We start from the raw sequence: 23,544 nt of genomic DNA on the forward strand, positions 1-23,544 counted from the left end.
AGCGGAACCGCCAAGACCCACAGTAGAAACCCCAGTAGAGACAATGTTTGCAGTGTCAGTTTTGAGACACTACGCCGCGACAAGTACGCCGGAGGAGAGGAAGGCGGTACCTGGAATGCGGCGGGGCCCGAGCGGGGGGAGGGAGGCTGGGCGTTTGTAGTTGTTGTGGTTAACAGTTGAAGCAGTTCGAAGGTTAAGGTTAAGCTTGCAGGAAGAAGGCACAGGAGGAAGCGGACATAACAGTTGGCGTAAACAGGGAAATGACACGACAGATAATCACATGGGGCAGTTCCCAAACGCAGGGGACTGGCGGAGAGCACGGGGAAAGACTGTCAACAGCGAAATGAAGCCAATAGCAGCAGGAGCAACTTGGGAAGGAGGACAAACTAATCATCTAAAATCCGGCAAACAGGGGACGGGATATAAATCCCCGACAGCGATATACCAGGAGAATAGGACAGTAAGCGAGCCCATGGGAAAGAGCAGGCCGCTAGCACTAACCCCCACAAAGACCGACATGACCCGAGGATCGTCACGTGGAATGTAAGAGGGCTGAACGCATATGTCAAGAGGCTGAGGATTTATACCTGGTTGAACAAAGCGAGAACCCACATTGCAATGTTACAAGAGACACACCTAACGGCTGAAAAACAAGCCAAGGTAACAAAAAAATGAGGAGGTCAGATGTATAGTTCAACATACTCCAATTACGCAAGAGGGGTGACGACCTGGATTGCCCCTGGCATCCCATTCCAACTCATCAATCAAGAAAAGGACGCCGAGGGTCGGGTCCTGATTGTTCATGGGATGTTGGAGAACCGGGAGGTGTCCCTGGTGAACACCTACACCCCCAACCATGACGCAACGGCCTTCTTTAGGTCGCTCCCACCCCGGCTGGCCCCGTACAGGAACGCTACGATAATCTGGGCCGGATATCACAATTGCACATTGGACCCTCGGCTGAACAGGTCGGACGACAAGCATAAAAGAGCAGCGCCACCAGCGAGGGCTCTACGGCAGTTGCTGGACCAGCTCGAGGACATCTGGAGAAAGGTACATGGGGATGAAAGGGGATACACGCATTACAGTGCTCCACACAAGACATTCACACGGATAGATTACTTTCTTACGGGCAAAGAAACACTGGGAGAGTTCACTGAGGCACATATACACGCACAAACTCTATCTGACCACGCCCCCTTGAGAGTTACATGGGCACATACACACAGGGGAGCCCCCATACCCACATGGAGGCTAAGGGCAGAAGCACTACTTGACGGGGACTTCCAGGAACACATTCAAAACACAATAGATGATTACTTCGAGCATAACATGGGTAGTGTGGATAGCACGGGGACGGTCTGGGAGGCCTTCAAGGTGGTGGTCAGGGGAGAGGCAATGGGGAAGATGGGAGGACTCAGGCGGGAATCCCTAGCACAACTGGACGAGCTAGAAAGGAAAATTGAAAAGGCTGAGGGGCAGGCGGGGGAGAGAGGGGCAGAACAAAGAAACTTTACCACTCTGCGACAACGATGTGCAGCGACCTGGGATAGACTAGGGCGTTTTGACTACGGGAAATACATACAGAAGCTGCATGCAGAAGGGGATAAGGCTAGTAGACTCCTGGCCTGGCTAACCAAACAGGAGACCAAGCGGGAACCGATCACCGCGATTCAGAACAGTGAAGGGGAGGTGATAAGGACCCAGGAGGGTATAAATGAGGTGTTCTCGCAATTTTACGAGGACTTATTCTCCAGAGTCCAGGAAGCGGAGGAGGGGGACCTGGAGGATGCCCTTGCGGAAATTAGGCTCCCACAACTAACGGAGGAGCAGGCCCGAATGCTGGACGCTCCCCTTACTGTGGAGGAATTGGCGGAAGTGATCACCCAACTGCCGACAGGGAAGTCCCCGGGGCCCGACGGGTTGCCGGGGGAATTTTATAAACAGTACAGGGATGTCCTGGCCCCGAGGCTGCTGGAAAAATTGGAGGAGGCATATGAGACGGGAAGGCTCCCGAACAGTATGTCGGAATCTATAATAGTCCCGATCCTTAAACCAGGTAAACCACCTCTCGAATGTGGGTCTTATAGACCGATCTCCCTGATAAATCAGGACTCCAAGATCCTGACAGCGGCGTTAGCTAACCGCCTTAAGAGGGCGATACCCACCCTGATCCATACGGACCAGACAGGGTACGTACCGGAACAAAACACGTCATGGAACCTTCGAAGACTCCACTATGTCATCGATAGGACGAACCAGGAGAAGGGGGAGTGCGCTGTAGCTTCACTAGATGCAATTAAAGCGTTCGATTCGGTGGGTTGGGAATGGCTCCTGGGGGCGCTCGCCCATTTTGGGATAGGTCAGGGGTTTCTACGATGGATAAAGATACTTTACAAAGACCCGCGAGCAAGGGTCAAGACAGGTAGACATGTTTCCAGGGAATGGGGCATAGAGAGAGGTACGAAGCAGGGGTGCCCCCTGTCCCCAATGCTATATATTTTGGCTCTGGAGCCATTCGAGGCCTTCCTAAGAATGGACTACAAAGACACGGGCATAGAGATAGACGGGGTAACACACCAGATATCGATATACGCGGACGATATATTGCTTTACGTTAATAACCCACGCTCCCACCTGCAGGACCTGCTAGAGGTGCCGAGTGCATTCGGTAGGTTATCAGGAATTGTGGTTAACAGAAAAATCCTCACTGTTCCCCCTGGCCGGCCTTCGCACAATGCCGGCAGACCAATTGCCACGCCTGAGCATCAAATGGACCCCGACCACCTTCAAATACCTGGGAGTGGATATTTATCACGACACCACGGAAACACACATAGGCAACACGCAAGCAGCCCTAGACAAAATCGGGAACGCCATAAAATTCTGGCAGACTTTTCCGTTGGGTATGATAGGCCGAGCAGCCTTATTAAAGATGACGGTCCTGCCCCGACTCCTACATTACTTCACAAACATACCTTACAACATACCAGGGGCCTTCTTTAAACACCTGCACACCATGGTGAGAACCTTCTTGTGGGGAGGAGGGTGTCAGGAAAGGAAGAAGGCGATGGATATGGCAGGGGAAATGTGCACAAAATACACAGTAAACAACCTTGAATCTAACAACGTGCATTCAATACCCAAGACTCGTGTATACCACTATATGAAAAGGAATGTAGGGTAAGCACTTAGAACCTCCTTATGACTGAAAGGAAAGTCGGCAAACTCCTTACCCACTATGCTATTACAGATACTGACAGCGCTAAGCCCACGTAGAGGGCAAGCAGGGACAGAATCTGTGAGCTGACACTCTAGACGGTACTGAATAAAGAATTTGGAAACAGTACTCACGAGGACCGGAATGACCACATGAATGCCAGTACTCACGAAGACCGGAAAGACCACTTGGATGTCCGTACTCACGAGGACCGGAAAGACCACTCAAAAGTCAGTACTAAACCCACAACCCTGTAAATCAAACAAGAACCCAGAAGGCAGTAAAGGCAAAGTGAGGATAACTAAATACCTAAACCCAAGTCAAGAGGCAAGAAGGAATAGTACAGTGTGGAAAACAAAAGATAATCACACAGGAGCTAGTTACAACAGCTTCCCACACCTAATAATAAAATAGGAAATAAATGCAAAAGTGTATAGGAAAACATGGCATGGATCCCAATAGAAGGTAAGGATCAGGAGCAGTGAAAACGATATCAAAAGGGAAACCTTCCCACCCATCCAAGGTGAAAAGGCAGGAAACTAAACCTGTAAAGGAAAGATTAATGCATCAAGTCTTTCAGTAGCAAAGGACAATTTCTAGGAAACAGTGAACACAGGCAATTGGGCTGCAGCAAAAGGAAAGCTCAGAGAAAGGCTGCCTGCAGACAGAGAAAGAGAGAAAGGGATTTCCAGAAGGCAGAAATCAATTAAGCATACAAATACGAATTCCAGGACAAGGAACAAGAAACACTAACTAGAAACTGGGCACAAAAACTAGGAACCAGGAACAAGGGACCAGTCACGACAGGAACGCTGCAACAATGACCAGCGCTGGACTGAAGCAAACTGAGGCTTTTAAAGCTGCTTAACAAGCACACCTCTCAGGTGTGCCGCCTGCTGCACCTGCAGCCACAGGTGTTGCCTATCCTCCACCCAACCTTGTCCTGCAAGGGAGGAGGTGAAGGAGTGAACCAGGCATTCTGGGAAGCATAGTCATTCCGGAAAGCATAGTCATTAGATTAAAGTAGCATGCTGGCTGCCAAAAACCTGGAATGGATCCGGAAGGGAAGTAACTTGGAAAATAGGGTTTTAGTGCTCCTAATTCATCACAGTACTGTAGAGTAAGGTTCGGAGGAAATGTCCAGTAGGGAATAAACCCCAAACTATGCTCCCAAGTGGCGGGAACGGGAGCGAAGGGAGCGAGCCGTGACAGAGGGAGAAACAGGGTGGCACTAAACACACTACAAAGGGGCTACGAGTGGGGGGGGGGATCAAGGTCCCGGACTTTGAGTACTATTACTTAGCAGCACAGCTCCAATTTGTGGTACGATGGCTGGGGGAAGAGATTTCCATAGATGCAATACTTTTCCAGCCAGCACTGCAGCAATATTACCTGAGAGAACCTCTATGGTTAAAAGCCACCCGAGCCAAAGACCTTCCCAACATGGCCCAGTTAGCCTGAACATTGTGGAAAAGAGCCTGGAAGACACAAGGCATGCAGGACCCTTGCTCAAGACAGATCCCCCTGGCGGGATTAGTTGATACCCGAGTGGCGAGCCTGACCACGTATAGGACGCAATGGGAAGACAAAGGAGTAGCCCAAATAGGGGACTTGTGGCATGAAGGACAATGGGTCGAATTCCAGTCCCTGGTGGACGAACAGGATGTACACAAAGGCCAATTCATCCTGCACAATAGCCTAGTGCAAGCAATAAAGAAAAGGTGGGACACCATGCCAGAGACAGAGGACACCGAAGGAGCGTTGGATGCATGGTACGATGTTTCTGAAGGGGGACACACCGTGTCCAGACTCTATGAGCAACTACTGGGAACCACCAACAAAAAGACACTGAAAGCACGAGCGAAATGGGAGGAGGAACTTAGACAACCCTTCAAAGATGGGGAATGGAACAGGATCCTCCAGGACACGAAAAAAGTCTCCAGGAACGCCAGGTTCAGGCAACTGCAAATCTATATAGTACATAGAGCATATCTAACTCCCAAGAGAATGTCGAGGATGGGAGATGGACAGACCCGGTGCTGCCCGCGCTGCAAAGAAGAACAAGCCGACATGCTGCACATGTTCTGGTCGTGCCAGAAGATAATAGACTTCTGGAACATGGTAAAGGAAAGGGCGATGACAGCAGAAATTCACATGCCAGCTGGGTCGCCGGCGTTTTATATTCTGGGCCTGTTCCCGAGGGGAGACCGGCAGATGTCGCACGTGGCAAAAATGAAAGACTTGACTATATTAGCGAAGCGCCGCATAGCGATGGCATGGAACAGGAGCGAAGGCCCCTCGAAGGAGGGCTGGTGGGCCAACCTGCAAAAATGGGCGATAGCAGAAACAGCAGTCTGGACGAGAGCCACGCAGAGGGGAGAAGGCAACAGCGGGGCCAGACTATTGGCATGGAACACCCTGGTGCAAGACCTGTTCCGAAACAGAGACGAAGACAGCACGAGCAGCCCAGACGACTCAGGAAAAGAAGGAGTTGACCCGCTCGCGCCTGGGGGCAATATATAGACCAGAGAAAGGCAAACAACCGGAAAGGAGAAGGCCTGGCCGTGACCAGTGCGGACAATGGACAACGCAGATTTCACTTGGAAGTGCCAGCACATATACTCATGGACAAAGGAGAAGACACCCCCAGGGAAGAGAAGGGGGTAGCTGGGAGGGCTGTCTCTCCACCATAAACTTGACAACTGTTGTGAACCGGTCCGAGGAGGTGATGGACCACGGACATACTGCTGCAGCCTTCGAGGGAGGGGGGGGGGGGGGGGTGGGGGGGGGGGGGAGGTGTTGGGTAATGGTTCTTTTCCTTTTTTTTGCCTTTTCTTTTTTGGTTCTTCTTTCTCTTTGTTGTAAAACCAATAAAAAGAAGTTTAAAAAAAAATAAACAAAGATTTTACATAGATCATCTGTTCCGAGAGGAAAAATATACCGGACACTTTATTAAAAAAGCTTTACTCCAAAGGGCTCTAGGTGATGAGAAGAGAGAGAAAGGAGGGCAGGATGATTGGGCAAGAGGAGCATAAAAGCAGGCCTCATTCAGTGACCCCATTGGCTCTTAACTCTACCCACGGTTGCAATAGGTGACACTTCGACACAGCAGCCCAATTCACCCCAAAAGCCATCAACTGGATCAGATCATTCCTATCCAATCGATCTACGAGAGTCTTTTCAGAATCTGCAGCAGCCCCTCCAATCCCGGTAACATGCAGGGTCCCACAAGGCTCTTGTGTCTCACCCACTCTTTATAACGCATTTACCAAAATTCTTTTTGACAAACTTGACAATATGGGTATCTCGTCTACCAATTATGCAGACGATACCCAGATTCTAATACCTATTACGGGATGTTATGATACAGACAAAAAACAAACAAAATATACCTCGCCATCCAGGCCTGGATGGCTAGCAATGAACTGTGCCTTAATGATGAAAAGATAGAGCTCATCATTGGAAACAAAACTAAACTTAACCTCACCCAGCAGTACAAATCATTCATCATAGATGGGAATACGATCCCTGTAGCCAGTGAAATAAAAACCCTCCGAGTCTCCATTGACTCTGCCCTCATGCTAAACAGACAAGTCAATGCAGTAGTATCCTCGGCCACGTACACGGCTAAACTAATTAGAGCTAGTCGACCTTTCCTCTCTCCTGAAAATACAATCACATTGGTCAGAGCATTAATACTATCAAGGAAAGATTATTGCAACTCCCTCTTTGCTGGAACTAGCGCTAGAAATAAGAAAGTTACAAATAGTGCAAAACACCACCATTAGAGCAGCTCTAAACATCCCTAGACACAACCATATCTCTGCCACTAGAAAGAACATTCTTTGGCTTCCTGTCCAAGACAGAATCAAATTTAAAATTCTAACCATGACGCATAAATGTATGGCTAAGAAGGTGCCCAAATATCTCAGTAATCTCATTAAGTTAACTCTAACAGACCAAAACGGAGTGCATACTGCAATAAAAATCAGCATACCTAGATTCAAGAGATCAAAAGCAGGAGGTTCCAGCTTCCCAGTAATAGCGCCTAAACTATGGAACGCTCTTCCGCACCAACGCAGAAATGACCAATCATATTGGTCATTCAGAAAAAAAAAAAAACTTACATTTCTCTTCAGTTCTGACCTCCAGTAATAACCTACTGTATCTTTTATTATGGGGAGGTTATGTATTGATGAAGTCAAATGCAAATACTATAATGTCTTATGTAGTCCCTCATTGGGGCCCACTGAACATGATTTAATCACAATGTTTATTGTAATATCTGTAACAATGTATGCTTTCTAAGATATGTCAAAATGGAACCATTTTTGTTAAGAATCCAATTTAGCGCCCAGATGCCTGTGGGCTCCGTGCGCTGTACAAATACAAAAATAAATAAAATAAAGCGGGGTTCCCTTCCCCTAGATTTCCTCTGGCCATGGGTCAGAGACTTCGATTGTATAAGGGATTTGACGACCCTTATAGGACCACTCTGACACCTCACGCCACCCCTTCCTAAGGCTTCTGGTTCTTCTAGTTTCAAAGAATAGGTCCCGGTCAGTCTCTTTCAAATGAGCACCCACGTGGCGCCAGACCCCTCTGCATCTGGACCTCAGCTGGGTTTTCTCTAAAGCTCAAATACATATACAAGGTCTTTGTCTTTCGGATTCCTTGCATTCAAAAATGTTGCCACTTGCAACATTGGGTTCAACACAGTTCGGTTTACTATCAGCCTCTTCCGACTCACCGGCTGCGCTGAACCCGTTGGCTTCTTTGTCCTCTGGAGTCAAGGATAGTACCACGGTAGCTAGCTTGCCCCTCCGCCTGCATTATCTAAGCGGGAGGCCGCCCGTCCCTCGTGTACCATTGACATCTGCAGCTTCGCACGCCAGCTGTAGCTCCCGGTCTTATGCTTTCCCTTTCGGAATCTTCGCAGGTCTGAGGTGAAAAGGGCAAGGGCAATTCTCCCTTCGTCATCCTTCCAGGTCTCACCGCCTTTCTTCTCCTTTTTGAACTGCTGGTTTGGTGTAGCAGTCTCCTTGTGCGTTCGGCTTTGCTCGAAGTGTGCTTTTGTGCTCTGCTTTTTATCACTGTGTGGCATATAAAGGGCCTTCAGGTGTGCTGGATTATTGTCAAATGCCCGATTTTGCTTGATCCTTGTGTTGGGACATGTCAGGTAAACTGTTTTGGTTCGCTGTCTGTATTGGTGTGAGAAAATATTGGTATAAAAAAAAAAAAAAAAAAAAAAAAAAAAGGAGGGGTGGTAGACCTTCCAGATACCCTACGGGGTAGGGTGAAACAAGCGGGAATGACCGGGATTATCAACTTGCAATAAACAGGGGGGGATTGTGGGAACGGTAATGTTTGGTTAAAGCAGGCTGGGAGTTTGGGAAATAATCATAGGGACGGTTAGAAGAATGACTGGGAGTGCTCGGGTAGATAACAGGGTGACATGGATTCTGGGAGATGTAGTTTCCCACGGTCACAGGATTTGGGTAACTAATAGGTTTACCAGATGTGGAGCATTTGCTGGATTTGATGAAGGGAGATTCAGTGGGTGGAAGGGAGGTTGATCTAGAGTGGCCTATAAAAACCTCAGACTTGGTCCTCCTCGTTTTCTTCCCCTGTGTCATACCGCGTCTGACCTAGGCCGTTTTCCCTGAGCATGACCCTGGGTTCCCCTACACAGGTGATGCCGCGCCCCCCCCCCCCAACCCCCCAACTTCCCCAGGTCTGCTCCCAGGAACTGGATCCAACAGCGATGGCCGTGTCCTGGCCACCTGCATAAGGGACTCCTGGGTCCTACTCAGGAGAGCAGCCTTAGGTTTCTCACAGCTGGTGTTCCTCCCCTGCACCCATAATCTATTAAACAAGTTACTTTGCTGTTGATATTCTAAAGATTGATAAGGTGTGCACTGATGTTTGAGATTGGTTTATTTTATAGAACACAATATATAGGAGTTCGAGAACAAGAATGTAAGAAGGGGTTAAGAGAGAGGCAGTTGGAGGAATAGACTGATCGAGGATGTGGAGCTCCATTTAACTACTTATAATTAAATAAATGTATTAAAGTTACCTTGCATCTGTGCATCATTAGACTAACGTTTATAAAGAGTGTCAAACGAATTGATGGCCCCAGATCTTAAACCCATTAACCACGTATTTCAAGGGTCTTTATACTTACAAGTTTCACTCTTGCTGACCCACTTGTGTTTGAAACTACATCGGTTTCCACCTCAATGTACCTATAGTCTTCACAGCCCCGACCATCCACACGCAGATCCTCCTAAAAAACAAACACGAGTATGTCAAACCTGAAAACATTTACAAACCATTTGACAACAAAAAGTAACCATTTCAGATTGTGGACTTTCTATTTAGCAATGACCTTTTCAAAGGTTCTGTCAAGAGAAGCACACCTTTTATTTTAAAAACAGATTAAAAGAAAAAAACAATATAATGCTGATTAACTGTTTACCATGGATTGCTTCCTCTTTGCATCGAAAATTAATTTAATAACCACAGAGAGGGAAGCAAAATAACAGAAGGATTCGCTCCTTTCCCCCCCTAAAATAGTGGTAAAAGAAAGGGATCCAAAAAAGAAATAAATAAGGCGGTGGTATGCGTCATCTATTCACCGGTATAGTCAGTTAACCTTCCTCAATTTTATCTGCTTTTCATGTCTTGTCTTAGTCCCATCACCTATGCTCAGACACTGGGTCCACGATTGGAGCCTGGGGCACATAGAAAGCAATACACCCCTAGTACTCTATGGTTAGATAAGCCTTGGATTCGGCATTGGGTCCAAGCCTTAGTTGCCCTATTTTGTTTATTTGGCTTCAGTCCTCAAGAGCCTGATCTCTGCCATAATCTTTCTCCCAGAAGTAGAACAACCTGATGCAGAATGCCTGCCCTCCCTTAACGGTACCTTGTCTCCAGGCAACATACATACTATCAACTGTACTGGAGTTACTACTGGAAAACCAGCTAATAACTTCCCATTAAAGTAATTGCAAAACATGCATATTTACTCTAATTAAAAGTTCTATTGTGTCAACCACCTTTAATGTATTGAGCAACTACAAATGAAAATTGGTGTGCTGAATCTAACTTGAGCCTAAATCTCCCTGCCAACACTGCCCGGCTATTCCCACAAACCTTATCCCATCATACCCCAGCAAACCTGATAATTTTCAACTTTCTTTTCACTGACATGAATGCATTCCCCCTGCTTTTGATTTGAGGCGAGTTAGGCCCTTTTACCTCAGTCAAACTCTTCTCTTTTTGTTTGGGGCGCACTAGCCAGTCTCTATGGCAACTGAAGGCGAGGAGTCTCACATTGTTTTTAAACTGTACTTTTACAGTGTAGCACAATCCATTTTAGTGGAGTGCCGTTTCCCTTTAATTTTCTTTAATTAACTGTTATAGTGCTTGGGATGAATGCAGAAGCTGGTGGTACAAGATAGAATGTTGGGTGTGACTGAGAGAGTGTTTATGTGCAAGTAAGAGAATGTGTGGTGAGAAGGTTCTAGAGGCAGGCAGTTAGTGAGTCCCTGCCTGTGTGATGGGAGCCAGTGGTTATCTCGGAGTAACTCTGCAACATCATGATGTAAGTAAAGGACTTATGCTGGAACCTTACCTGTGTGCCTAAGTAACATACTTTATTTCAGTAACATCACATTTACTTTTGTGATGCGTATTTATTCATAATGAACAGGTTGGTGGCAGTGAACTATATTTTACCTGATGCATAGCTGTGCACCAGATTGAATTGTTTTAATAAGACTGCCTTTTTGAGAACCATATACTCAAAATTACTTACTCTTGATGGTGCAAGCCCTGATCATTGTGCCATCTTTGTTAGCCATCTTTCTTCCTCTTCAGGTCAGAGGTGGACCATATAAGGGAAAGCAATTTCACCAGAGCCCATCTCTGGGCTCCCAATCTGTGTTGTCTGTATATACACCATGACTGAACCTGGATTTTGGGACGGTCTGGTTCCAATCCACACATCCGCCAGGACCAGGGTTTATCTTGTTGCTAGGCCAACTGCAAGGTGGCAGGCTGTCCCCGATTGGACACCCTACACTTGTTTGAATTTTTCAGGCCCCTTCCATAGGTGGGCTGGGGCAGCATCGGAAGTTGAAGGACCACCAGAGACCTTGCAGAGGACTGCTATGACGAGCACTGGTCAAACAACTGTGTTTCAGACATCTGCCCTCAAATTGATGCAGGGATTGCAATAAGGATTTGTTGAGAAGGAGCCAAAAGCAGCTCCTAGAAATCCCACATCAGTAAGCAGGAGCTACAATTGGGTAGCAAGGAGTTGTTTCATAGCAAGTCATAAATGTAACTTCCACATGTGATGCACATTCCGGTTTGTCCTCTATATAGGTCTCATTATGCTTTAAATGCTGTCTGCGTGTCCTGACACAATTTCCAAACATGCAGATTTAACATCACATGTATGTGTGTATGGAACTGGCTGACCTGTGGAGTCAAAGGTAACTCCCGGCAGTTGTTGGTGTGAAGACAACCAGACTCTTCGAAGCAGGAGCTAAATAGCTCCCAGCTCCTGGCAATTACGATCCCTGGATTGGGAAGACCTGAAATCGGTTGCCTTCCTCCTCTGACTGATGGGACCAATCTATGGCCTGCACCTGCTTGGACTGCCGCTTTTTCAGGGATCCTCCAGCCTCGTCACTGGAAACTTTGCTGGGATCATGCCAATCTTCTGCTGCCTTCACTCACTATGAAGGCGGCCCTGCGGGCACCTTAAGTCTGGCCATGCTTCTCTTGAGGGCCAGTCAACCCTGCTCCAGTGCTGCTGGAACCAGAACCAAGCAGACAACTTTGGTCTCTTCAAGGTTAGTATGAAGCCATTGGGGGAAGCTTTGAACCAGAATTGTATTCTGAATAAGCCCTTAAAAAGCAGCTAACTTATAAGATCAAGAGTCCTCTCTTCGGTTATCTATTAGTTGGGCACTGGTAGTCCACCGCATCCATAGCTGTAAGATTAACTGGGACCCTTCTACAGTAATGGTTTACAGAAACATGCTTAATAAGATCACCCGACTAACACACCGATCTCAGGAAAGATTAGAGATTGACTTCCTAAGCATTGATCATATGGATGTTAGCCTTTTTGGACTTCTGTAACTACTTCACCTAATAGTCCCGCCTGTTCTAGCTATTTATAGTTTAGATTTTCAGGACCAACTGTATTGTAATCTAAAGTAGTGTAACTAAACTGTGGTTGTAGGTGTTTTATAGTGCTATTACTAACCAGTACTGTGTTTAATGTAATGTTGGCTTGTGCTTAATAAAACAAAAACAGTATATTGTTGTACCTGTGTGGACCTCGCTTCTTAACAGAAAATGTTGTAATGGTACGCCACATCATGCCCATCTCTTCCTGCATCTTTGCCAAGAGGCAAAAATTTAAGTTGCAAGCAATTAGCCAGCCATAAAAACGTTACTCACCACCTCAATTCTATACACAAAGCACACCATTTCTTACTCGCCAAGAGTCAAAATCATAAGTCAATGGCAGGCACAAAATGTGCACCCTGGTTTAAGCAGAACTGCTAAACCATTATGCCATTGAGAATGGTCAAAAACTTTAGTGGGAAACTGGCTGCACCTTTAGATTGCCTTCTTATAACCCATCACTAGACTAGGTTCTGGAAAACCTGAACTTGGCTAGTGCCCACTTCCCAATAGACTACCCCCCCCCCACACACCCACCCCACTATCCAATATCCCAGTAAATTTAGCTGGGCATACTGTGAGTGCTATATAGGATGATTGCTCAGTCTGGCAAATAATCCCAAGAGCCTATATTTGAAGTGACAATGTGCAAACTATGCTTGGTGGTCCCTAATTATTGGCCTTGGACAAGTCAACACCAACATAAAGTCCTCAAATAAGTGGTTGACATTCAGTGTGGGTGAAAAAAGTATAACCAGTTACTGCTAGAAATATAAGTGTAAAATCCAAACAAGCCCAATGGTTCTCAGTAGATCTGAGAAATGGTACAAGACGTGTGGCTGTTCTAGAAAAATCGTGTTGCACTATTCCAGAGGCCTAGCCTGGATTGTCTGACAAGTGGGGACTGAACCTAATGTAGTTGTGCCCACTGCAGTGACAATTTATAAATGCCCCCCGCCTTGGGTGGTTGAATGGGCATTTGCAGATTTTGGGTGGGCCTGGCCGCTCAGGCCCTATCCTACACCTCTGCTCAATTCGGAAGTTAAACATTGGGTCAAATTCTTGGCAACAAGATTGTAGGGAGTGGTTTCAGATTTAATTCTCCATGACCAAACTGGGTTTGTTAGGGATTGTTACAAAATTAATCCATATCACCAAAGATACAGAATGATCATATAGATGCCGAAAAGGCCTTCATTAGGGTGCGATGGGGATTCCTTTTTGCATTTTTGGATGAGCAAAAACTGGTTGGTCATTTTCAAATCAAAGCACTTTACAGATCTCCTTCAGCAATGATTGACACCAATGGAAGACTCTCCCCTCTTCCCCTCCATCTATATTCAAGCACGAGACAGAGTTGCCCTTTGTCAACCTTAGTATATGCTCTGACAATTGAACCATTGACTGCTATGGTTAGGTCCAGACTTGTAAAGAGCATCTTCCTGGGTGGCATCGAACAGGAAATGCACTAAAATGTCGACCACGTAACAGACTACGCAGTTACAGCGACTTGGAGCATTTCTTTTTACTGACTCCCATTACTGCGACCAAGCACAGTGGAGGTTGCAGGGGTCACCCCTGCTCTCCTTGGGCATAGTAACGGAAGCCAGGGGTTTCCCCCCCGCTTACCATCGTGGTAAGCGGGGGACAAGAAAGTAAAAAAAAATACTAAAAAAGGACCCTGCGGCATCAGCGCCGACCCACATAAGTGGGAGGAACTGACGCTGCAGGGATAGCGGGGAGTCGGCGGCACACACAGAAGTGGTTAAGGTAGGTGCGGTGGTCAGGTAGGGGAATGCAGGCCAGGGGGTCGAAGGCAAAGTGATACATCCGATCACTGTGCCGCGCCGTAATTGGCGTCGACATTTTCATCTGCGCAGTTACAGGTGGCGTAGAGATCAGATAGATTCCATCAAACATAGAACCTCACTCTGGGCAGATGTCCCAATTTACATCTCACAACCAGCACAATCCACTCCTATCTTTCTGGATATTCTCAACCTAAATGGCAGCTAGCTCTGTCGGATATAAAAGTATGGAAAATCGGAGTAGCTATAAGCACACAACAAAACGAAAACTTTTAAGAGACAGTTAAAGTGAATAAATGCAGTACAACAAAACCTGCCAAATTCCGGAAGTTGTTGGAAGCTGCGCCACCTTAATTACGAGACCCCCACTGCACAGACCTTAAGCACACTGAGGACATCCCAAATTACATCACTTATGAGAGTTTATTTCTATAGTGCCTATACACAATATGTTTCAAAGCGCTTCAAGGCAAGGGAGGGAACACGGGAAAAATACAAACCGTGAACATTCTTACAAGGCATTGAACATTAAGAATGTGAAATTTACTATCGTACTCGGCCTGGCAACATTTCAGATAGTGCAAGAGGTAAAACACAGATAAGGGATGGAGGAGGTGGGTGAGAAGGGATAGTGAACAGACAGACGTTTAACGTACTAGGCTTGCCGACATTTCTGATAGAGCCAGAGGATTACAAGAGGAGTGTGTGAGGGGGGAGGAGAAGGAAGGAGAGGAACAAAACAAGCGACTATCTTACTAGGCCTGACGAAATTTCAAATAGTGCTGGAGAAGAAGGGGGAGGAAGAGAAATGAGAAGGGGGAGTGCGAGACAAACAAAACAATGTAGCTATTATACTATGTCCGAGGACAATTCTGATACAGTAAGTGCATAGAGTAAAAAAGGGAAAGGGGGAGAGGATGGAGGGAAAAGGAAGAAGGGGAGAACAGGAGAGAACAGAGTGAGCAGTGAGAAAGAGTGGAGAGGCACGTGGGGAGAGACTAATGCAGTTGCAGAGTCAGTGATAACACATAATGTTGCAGGAAACAGCAAATGCAGGACAGGATTCGGGATGAAAATGGCACAGCATGATACAAGAGTCAAGAGACCACAAAGTCAAAACCAAGCATTTGCAACAGGAATGCAAATGCATCATTATGGCATCATCAACATCATCACTGGTACAACAGTGCACGTGTGCAAGAGATGAAACATTTAAAAAGTGTGCGTGTGTGCATAAAAGGTCGGATAATAACTCACAGGGGTGCCGCTCTGATAATTTTTAAAAATAAAAAAAAATGATTTACACCAAACCAATAAAGCATTTCCTTAGAGCGCTTTGTGCCCAACTTGTTTCTTATTTGGCGCAAATCAGTCCAGAGGTTTGGTCTGTGCGTTTCAGAAAGAAAATGTGACATTTTCCCTATGGGAAAAAAATAAGAAATCATGGAAAAATGTAAAAATAAATACACCCTTTATATCTTTTCAACTGTAACAAGGGTTTGCATGAAAAGTTCCGGTTTTGGGGGCCCTGGGCCTCAAATTACATTTGTAAAATCTCTTGCTGATCCGTACTACGGCTCAAAAGTTACTGGACATAGACTTTTCACATTTCCTACAGTATTCACCTTAACTTTAGGGCAACTAGAGACACTACTTATTATATTCAATACCGGAATGCTTGTCTTTCCAATAACGGGCCCTTTGAAACACAATGTTATACCAATTGTACAGCACATTGAGCCAGATCTGCAGAGATGAGACTTCATGCATTACTAGTAGGATTATGACACAAATCAATTCCAACGTGGATTTATTTATCATAAACTCACCCTAGATATCGAGCCATAGTCCATCACAATTTGGATAGGTGCTCTAATAAATGTATAATGAAGCGCAAAAGCCACACTGAAAAATGTCACTATTGCAAGCAAACGGTTTTTGGAGTGGGAGAGCTGTGATTTAGGATGTCTGAAATGGAGCATGTACAATAGATCAGCTAAATTAGTGATTGCCAAAGTGTGGGTGAACCCATTGAATAACAGGCTGGAAAATGATTTAATCAGCATACCGTTTGAAGTAATTGTTATTTCTTCTGTCCTAAATGGTTTAAATGTCACCCCAACGGTATGGGTACATATGAAGTCAGAGACTTACTTTGCGCTCTTGGAGTATCTGAACAGCCATCTCTTTTACCATGTTTGGAACATGGGTCAATTAACTGGTGAACTGCTGGCAACTGCTGCCCGAGTATACCCAAATCCTTCGACAGATCAGCCATAAACATCACTTTGAGGCTTGACCACCACTTCGTTTTGAATATGGGCTGAAACAATTAGATTGGCCTACACAGAGGGGTAGAGGGTGACATGCTACGGTGTCTTATCTAAGAAATTGATTTTGCTTGTACAAGACCCAGATAATCAGTATCCACACAAAACCATTCCATTCAAAAGCTCGCCCCGACAACTTCTATAGATCCTTAGAAGCAGTGCCCCAGGACAGGTGTCGCTGGAGTGCCACGCCACGATCAACATCGCCCCCCCTACCCCACCCCACCTCTCCACCACCTTCACCCATTAACCTGCACACTTTTTGGCTCACATCTTTGTCCTGGAAATAGTTATTTCCAATTACGGACATATATGTAATTTCTTTTTAAGGGAAACGGGAATTGCACAAAGCCTGGTTCCCTTAAATACAAAAAATTACCCGCACACCAGATGGGGCACAGAGTGCTAATAGCGATAAATACTGCTTTGATGGGTGCAGAGGGCTGGAAATCTACTATGCCTACCTTGCTCAGGCTTAAGGGCCTTTATAGGCCCTGTCCTCCCTCAAAACTGGTATTTAATGCTATATTGAAAACAGTTGACATCAGTGGCAGGCAAGGGCCATCCTGCCCACTTGAAGTTGACAAATACCCTGCCTGCCACAACACCATACTACAAGGAACTCATGGTGGCAACAGTAAAGGGAGACAAGTTATCACAGTTCAACTGGGTTTATTGAACTTTATAATGGGTGAGGATAAACACCCAAATGTAAGATTGGAGCAAGCTAAGACCATCAAATAATAATAATCATAATAATGTAGTGCTAGTGGCGTCAAGGGCCTATACTAAAATAAATAAATAATAAAAAAAAAAACACTAAAAACTATTGCCAATTCCTTACTGCTAAATTACCAAAAAGAGTGTGGGATAATGTTTACCAAGAAACGAAAGTCCGGATAGTATGGCTGGGTCTCCCTTCCCCACGTTTGAAGCATGGGACAAGGCGGGACTCGAGCACAGCACACTCCTTATCCTCATCAGCACGAGGTTCACAAATCAGTTCAACTAAACCTCCAGAGGCTAAGTCTCCTTCATGTAAAAGTCTTTTGCCTTCGAAGCCTGGCTGATTCAAAGAAGCAAACAGATTAACAAAAAAAAAAAAGTTACTAGTAGTCTCGTACCTAGGGCGATTGCTCTTCGCCACTTGGATCTCCCTCCGCCTGGCTCGGATCCTCCTTGCAGTTTGGGCCTCCCTCTGTCGGGTTCACTATGGCCTTTCTTGAAAAACAGTTCATGTATTGCTCATTTTCATCAGAAAGCTGAGTTTTCATTTTGCTAGCTTTCTTTCGGGCATCCTTTTGTCGGGTTCATACTTGCCTTATACCACAGATCACAATCTTTTTGGAAAACGGGGTTCCCTCTGGCCATGGGTCAGAGACTTCGATTTTATAAGGGATTTGACGCAACCCTTGTAGGACCACTCCGATGCCTCACGCAACCGCTTTCAAGGGCTTCTGGTTCTTGTAATTTCAAATAATAGGTCCCGGTCAGAGTCTTTCAATGAGCACCCACGTGGCGCCGGACCCCTCTGCACCTGGACCTCAGCTGGGCTTTCTCTAAAGTTCAAACACATACACAAGTTCTTTGTCTTTCAGATTCCTTGCATTCAGAAATGTTGCCAGTTGCAACCTTGGGCTCAATACAGTCCGGTTTACTATCAGATCCCTCCGACTAACCGGCTGTGCTGAACCCGGTCGCTTCTTTGTTCTCTGGAGTCAAGCATAGTATCACGATAGCCAGCTTGCCTCTGCGACTGCATTATCAAAGCAGGAGGCACCCGTGTAGCATTGACGTCTGCTGCTTCGCACGCCAGCTGTAGCTCCCGCTCTTATGCTTCCCGGGTCTGAGGTGAAAAGGGCAATTCCCCTTTTGTCGTCCTTCCAGGTCTCACCGCCTTTCTTCTCCTTTTCAACTGCCGGTTTGGTGGAGCTGTCTCCATGTGCATTCGGGCCTTGCTCGAAGTGTGCTTTCATGCTCCGATTTTTATCCCTGTGGGGAAGGTAAAGGGCAGTCAGGTGTGCGTGGTTATTGTCAATTGCCTGACTCTGCATGACTCTGCATGACCCGGGTGTTGGGACATGTCAGGTAAACGGCTATGGTGTTAGTCCGTTGTCTCGTCTAAGAAAGTGTTCGTGTGGAAAAGAGTGGGGGGTAGAGCTAAATATCCTACAGAGTAAGATGGGGAAAAGGTGTTACACGAAATGGGGAACCGCGTCGCAACCCTTGCTATCCCACTTCCACTCTCCACCCTCGGGTTTCTCACAATACTTAGTCTATGATTCTCCTTTAACGGGGCGTGGCTAACTGGCCATGGAATAGGACGTGCTGCGTGAGGAGCTCCCGATGATCCGACTCTATTTTTGCCAAAGTTACCTGCTGAAACTGCAACAAGCGCCTAGAACTTTGAGGATCAGGCCTCGGAAGCCGCACACCAAGTGAAGTTCGCTGGAGAAGTTCATAGTCCCCGAGAATCGTGAGATATACATGGTTTTGTCAGTGCGACTGTGTGGCCGCTTCGACACCAAGATGGCGGCTAACAAAGGAGAGGCCTCCGAGGAGAAACTAAACTGATTCCCCGGATCTGCGGGACACGGCTGCGGTAAATTGCCTGGAGAAATAATACAATAGGGTGATATGGCGGAGTGGTCGAACCCATGAGAGCGCCCAGCCTGACATACGCTAATGGAGCCTCGGCGATCTGACCGCAGGAGGAGAGGACATTGGATGGTTGGGTGACGAGGCCTACGGAAGTTGAATGGGGAGTGTGAGGCCATAGCCCATCCATAAGACAATTCGAAGTGCCATCTCGAATGTGAGTTAGGTGTCCTGGAAGGCGGACTATTGTCGGACCGAGGACAGTGCGACAGCAGCACTAAGGCGGAGGCGGAGGCGTACAGGAGTAGAGGGAAGCGCCATGTCGGCGAAAGGGTTGAGAGTCAAGACCAAGCAACCCACGATGGAGACTTTCACGAGAACGCAACGGACCCCCTCAACATCGGTACAGAGCACGATCGAGACCCCTGCGGAGGACGCCCCCGAAGGGGATAAGCACCAGATCCTAGAGGCTATGGCGGATCTACGCACAGCTCTGGAGAATAAGATCGATGCTGTGGGTACAGAACTCACCCTGCTACGTCAAGATGTTAGGGCACTTGCAGAAAGGACCAGCGGTCTGCAAAGTGGGGTGAAGATTAACACCGATGTTAGCACGAGCAATGCGAAGGAGATTCATGTCTTAAAACAATAGGTCGCTAACTTGGAAAATCGTGTGGAAGAGGCGGAAGGAAGGGCGAGGAGAAACATTCGCGTGGTTGGCCTTCCGGAGGGAGAAGAAGGCCAAGATCCCACAAACTATGTTGAAAACATGATCCTACAAGGGATCGGAGCCGGTAATCTTTCGCAGGGATTCACGGTGGAGAGGGCGCACCGTGCCCTGATGAGGAAACCCCAGCCGGGGGCCCCGCCAAGACAGATCATCGCGAGGATCCTGAATTACAGGGATAGATAAAAGATCCTCGAATATTTTCGTAAGGGCGGCACGATGGAGAGCATCCACCAACATCACAGCATATCCGGACTACACGATACTGGTGCAGAGGGAGAGGTACAGTTACGTAGCCGTCAAAAGGAGGCTGAGGGCAGCAGGAATCAAATATATGCTTCTGTATCCGGCACGATTGAAAGTGCTACATAAGAACAAAGCGCTATTTTTCGATACCCCTGAGGATGTTGTCACATGGCTGGACCTGCAGGGCTGCCTGGAACAAGAAGCGGATCGGGATCGGCAGGATCATACCGAATGAAGATTTAGTAAGGAGAAGGACCCTGATTGTATAGAGAAACTGTAACTAACTGAACCTTGTACACAATCTGAGCCTGGTGCTCGATTTGGACTGGAATATAGTGAGTGTAACTGTAATTGGTAACGGTTTGACAATTGAATGCGTAATGTTTTTTGAAAGGAGCAACAGAACGCGGACGACCTACCCCAATAGACTATTAGTTTCAGCAGCCATTTGGGCGGCTTTATCCTACTGAGCCCTGAGTAGAAGCTTGCGCTAGGCAGGGCTAGATGTGGGGGTGCCTGAGATCCAGGAATGGAGCTGGGCAACGGTTGGGGAGGGTATTGTTGGGGGAGGGGTGGGTGGTAAGAAGGTTGGGGGATGGGAAGTTGAGTGTGTGTGGGGTTATGGGGAGTTTAAGTTTTGTTTTGAGCCTATTTGGAGGAATCAGTTTGTTGTACTTGCGGTGCATGAAGGGGCGTAATCGACGGAGGATCGGGAGAGTGCTTATTAACGACCTATGGGGGACCTCAGGATAATAACGTGGAACGTCAGGGGCCTTAACAGCTACCTGAAAAGAAACAAAATCATGATGTATTTGAAAAGGCAGAAAATAGACATCGCATTACTACAGGAAACGTACTTGACGCGGGAGAAGTTGGACCTAGTTAAGAGAAAGTGGAAAGGGACCGTAGTGGGTTCGCCATACTCCACATATGCCCGGGGGGTGTTAATCTGGGTGGCACCGCATGTCCCGTTCAAATCGATACAAGAGGTGGTTGAAACTGATGGAAGGATGTCTATATTGCGGGGGCTGGTGGAGAGCAGGGAGCTATGCATAGTAAACACGTATGCCCCCCAACCAAAACACAGCAGCATATTTCAGAGCCCTGTGTACCAACCTTAGTACGTGTATAGGGAGCGCGGTGATCTGGGGCGGGGACTTTAATTGTGTGTTGGATCCTGTGGTGGACAGGTCAGATGACAGGGTGGGTAAGCCTAGCCCAGCGGCGAGAGCGTTGCGGATGCTGCTAACTGATTTTGGCTTTACAGATGCGTGGAGGTTGAAACATCCCACTGAGAGGCAATACTCGCACTATTCAGCCCCGCACCAACTGCACACTAGGCTCGATTACGTCTTTGCCACAGCAGATGTGATGTCTGAGATTACTCAAATCGAATATAAGGCCAGGGTCCTCTCGGATCATTCGCCCCTGATCCTCGGATGGCAATATAGCCCCCAGAGGGCGAAGATCCCTACATGGCGCCTCCGAGCGGAGGCGCTCAAAGATCCAATCTTTAGAGAAGATAAAAGGGAAGAGATTACTAACTTCTTTGAGGAAAATACTGGAAGTGTTGACTCTGCGAGCACATTATGGGAAGCTTTTAAGGTGGTGATGCGAGGGCGGCCATTGCTAAGTCAAGAGGGCTACAGGGTGGGGTCTTGGCTGACCTACAGAGGGCGGAAACTGAGCTAGAAACAACGTTGAAGAGCGATGACTTAGACATAGAGCTGGTACTCCAACTACAGCAACAATGTGCAGGGCATTGGGAAAGACTCTGCAATCTCAATTATAAGAAATATGTTGAGAGGCAGCACGCGGGGGGAAACAAGACAGGCCGCCTTTTGGCCTGGCTATACAAAAGCGAGACCCCTAGGCCTCCGATTAGGACTATTAGGGAGGACGGAGATGAGGTGGCCACGCAAGAGGGGGTTAACAAAGAATTTGTGGAATATTACAGAGTGCTGTATGGAGATAATGAGATAGGCGACCAGCGCAAGATAACCGAAACGTTAGAAGACATAGGGCTGCCCAAGATAAGCGACGAAGAGAGGGAGGAGCTAGATGAGCCAATCACGTTGGAGGAGTTAGAAGAGGTAGTGAAGCAGTTGCCTACCTGTAAGGCCCAAGGGGCAGATGGGTTCCCCAGCGAATTTTATAAAGTGTACAGAGAGGAAATCCTCCCCCCAATGCTGGACATGCTGAATGAAGCGTTTGAGATAGGACGGTTGCCCGAGTCACTCAGAGAGGCGATCATAACACTGCTGCCCAAGCCCAATAAACCGGAGCATAGATGTGGTTCCTACAGGCCTCTGTCGGTGCTAAATCAGGACAGCAAGATTCTCACGGCTGTCCTAGCAAATCGATTGCGGAAAGTGATTGGTAGACTCATACATCCTGATCAAACGGGTTATTCCCGAGCAGGAACATAACACACAACCATAAGCGACTTCATCGAGTGGTCGAATGGGGTAGTAAGAATGGGGGTGAGATGGCGATAGTGTCCCTAGATGCAGTCAAGGCTTTTGATTCGGTCAAGTGGTCATGGCTATTGGCTGCTTTGGAAGGGTATGGAATGGGGCCGTGCTATATCAGGTGGGCCAAGATGTTGTATAGTGAGCCGCTTGCCAGGGTCCGAACTGGAGCGGTGATACCCGAAAGATGGCAACTTGGCAGAGGCACCAGACAAGGGTGCCCCTGGTCCCCGATGCTTTACATCTTGGCCCTGGAGCCTCTGGCAATATGCCTTAGGGCACAGTATGAGGCGATTGGCATTGAGGTAGGAGGGGACCGACACTTGATATCCTTGTACGCGGACGATTTGTTGCTATACTTGCAATACCCAGAAGAAAATCTCTTATACATACTTGAAGTGATGGAAAGGTATGCAGAGTTGTCGGGCATCTCGGTGAACCCCCAAAAGTCTGTCATATTCCCATTAGGTAGCTATAAGGGGATCCCTGTAGAAGGACTACCGGTGCTACAGGTAACGTGGGCAACAAGCTCTTTTCGCTATTTGGGTGTAGATATATATCACACAGTGCAAGATGAACACAGACACAATACAGAAGTAGCCGTCGAGAAAATTAGAAACAGTATGCAGTTCTGGGCAAGATTGCCCTTGGCGATGATGAGGCGGGGGGCTATGCTCAAGATGGTAGTTCTGCCCAGGCTCCTGCATTACTTTAGTAATATCCCATACATAATACCCAAGAAGTTTCAGTAAATTGAACAGCATGTGTAGGGATTCCTTGTGGCACGGTACCCGAAATAGAGTGGCGTGGCGTTTTGGAAACTGCAGAACTTATGAAAAAGGAGGTATCAGACTGCCCCATTTTGAGGTTTATTATTTGGCGGGACAGTTACAATATGTGGCTAAGTGGCTTTCTGATGAAGTGACCCCCT

The 23,544-nt window shown here is 47.1% G+C and overlaps 1 protein-coding gene across 2 annotated transcripts in view; it reads right to left on the bottom strand.

The window, feature by feature from the left end:
* Window positions 1-23,544, bottom strand: part of EXOSC7 (exosome component 7) — a 261,176-nt gene that overhangs the window by 188,947 nt on the left and 48,685 nt on the right. For both annotated transcript variants that reach the window (XM_069648313.1, XM_069648314.1), the window contains exon 2: window positions 9,408-9,509. In XM_069648313.1, the coding sequence (XP_069504414.1) occupies window positions 9,408-9,509 (102 nt within the window). The remainder of the gene's footprint in view (window positions 1-9,407; window positions 9,510-23,544) is intronic.

Source organism: Ambystoma mexicanum, chromosome 2q, assembly GCF_040938575.1.
Source record: "Ambystoma mexicanum isolate Mex_15411 chromosome 2q, UKY_AmexF1_1, whole genome shotgun sequence".
Classification (NCBI taxonomy): domain Eukaryota; kingdom Metazoa; phylum Chordata; class Amphibia; order Caudata; family Ambystomatidae; genus Ambystoma; species Ambystoma mexicanum.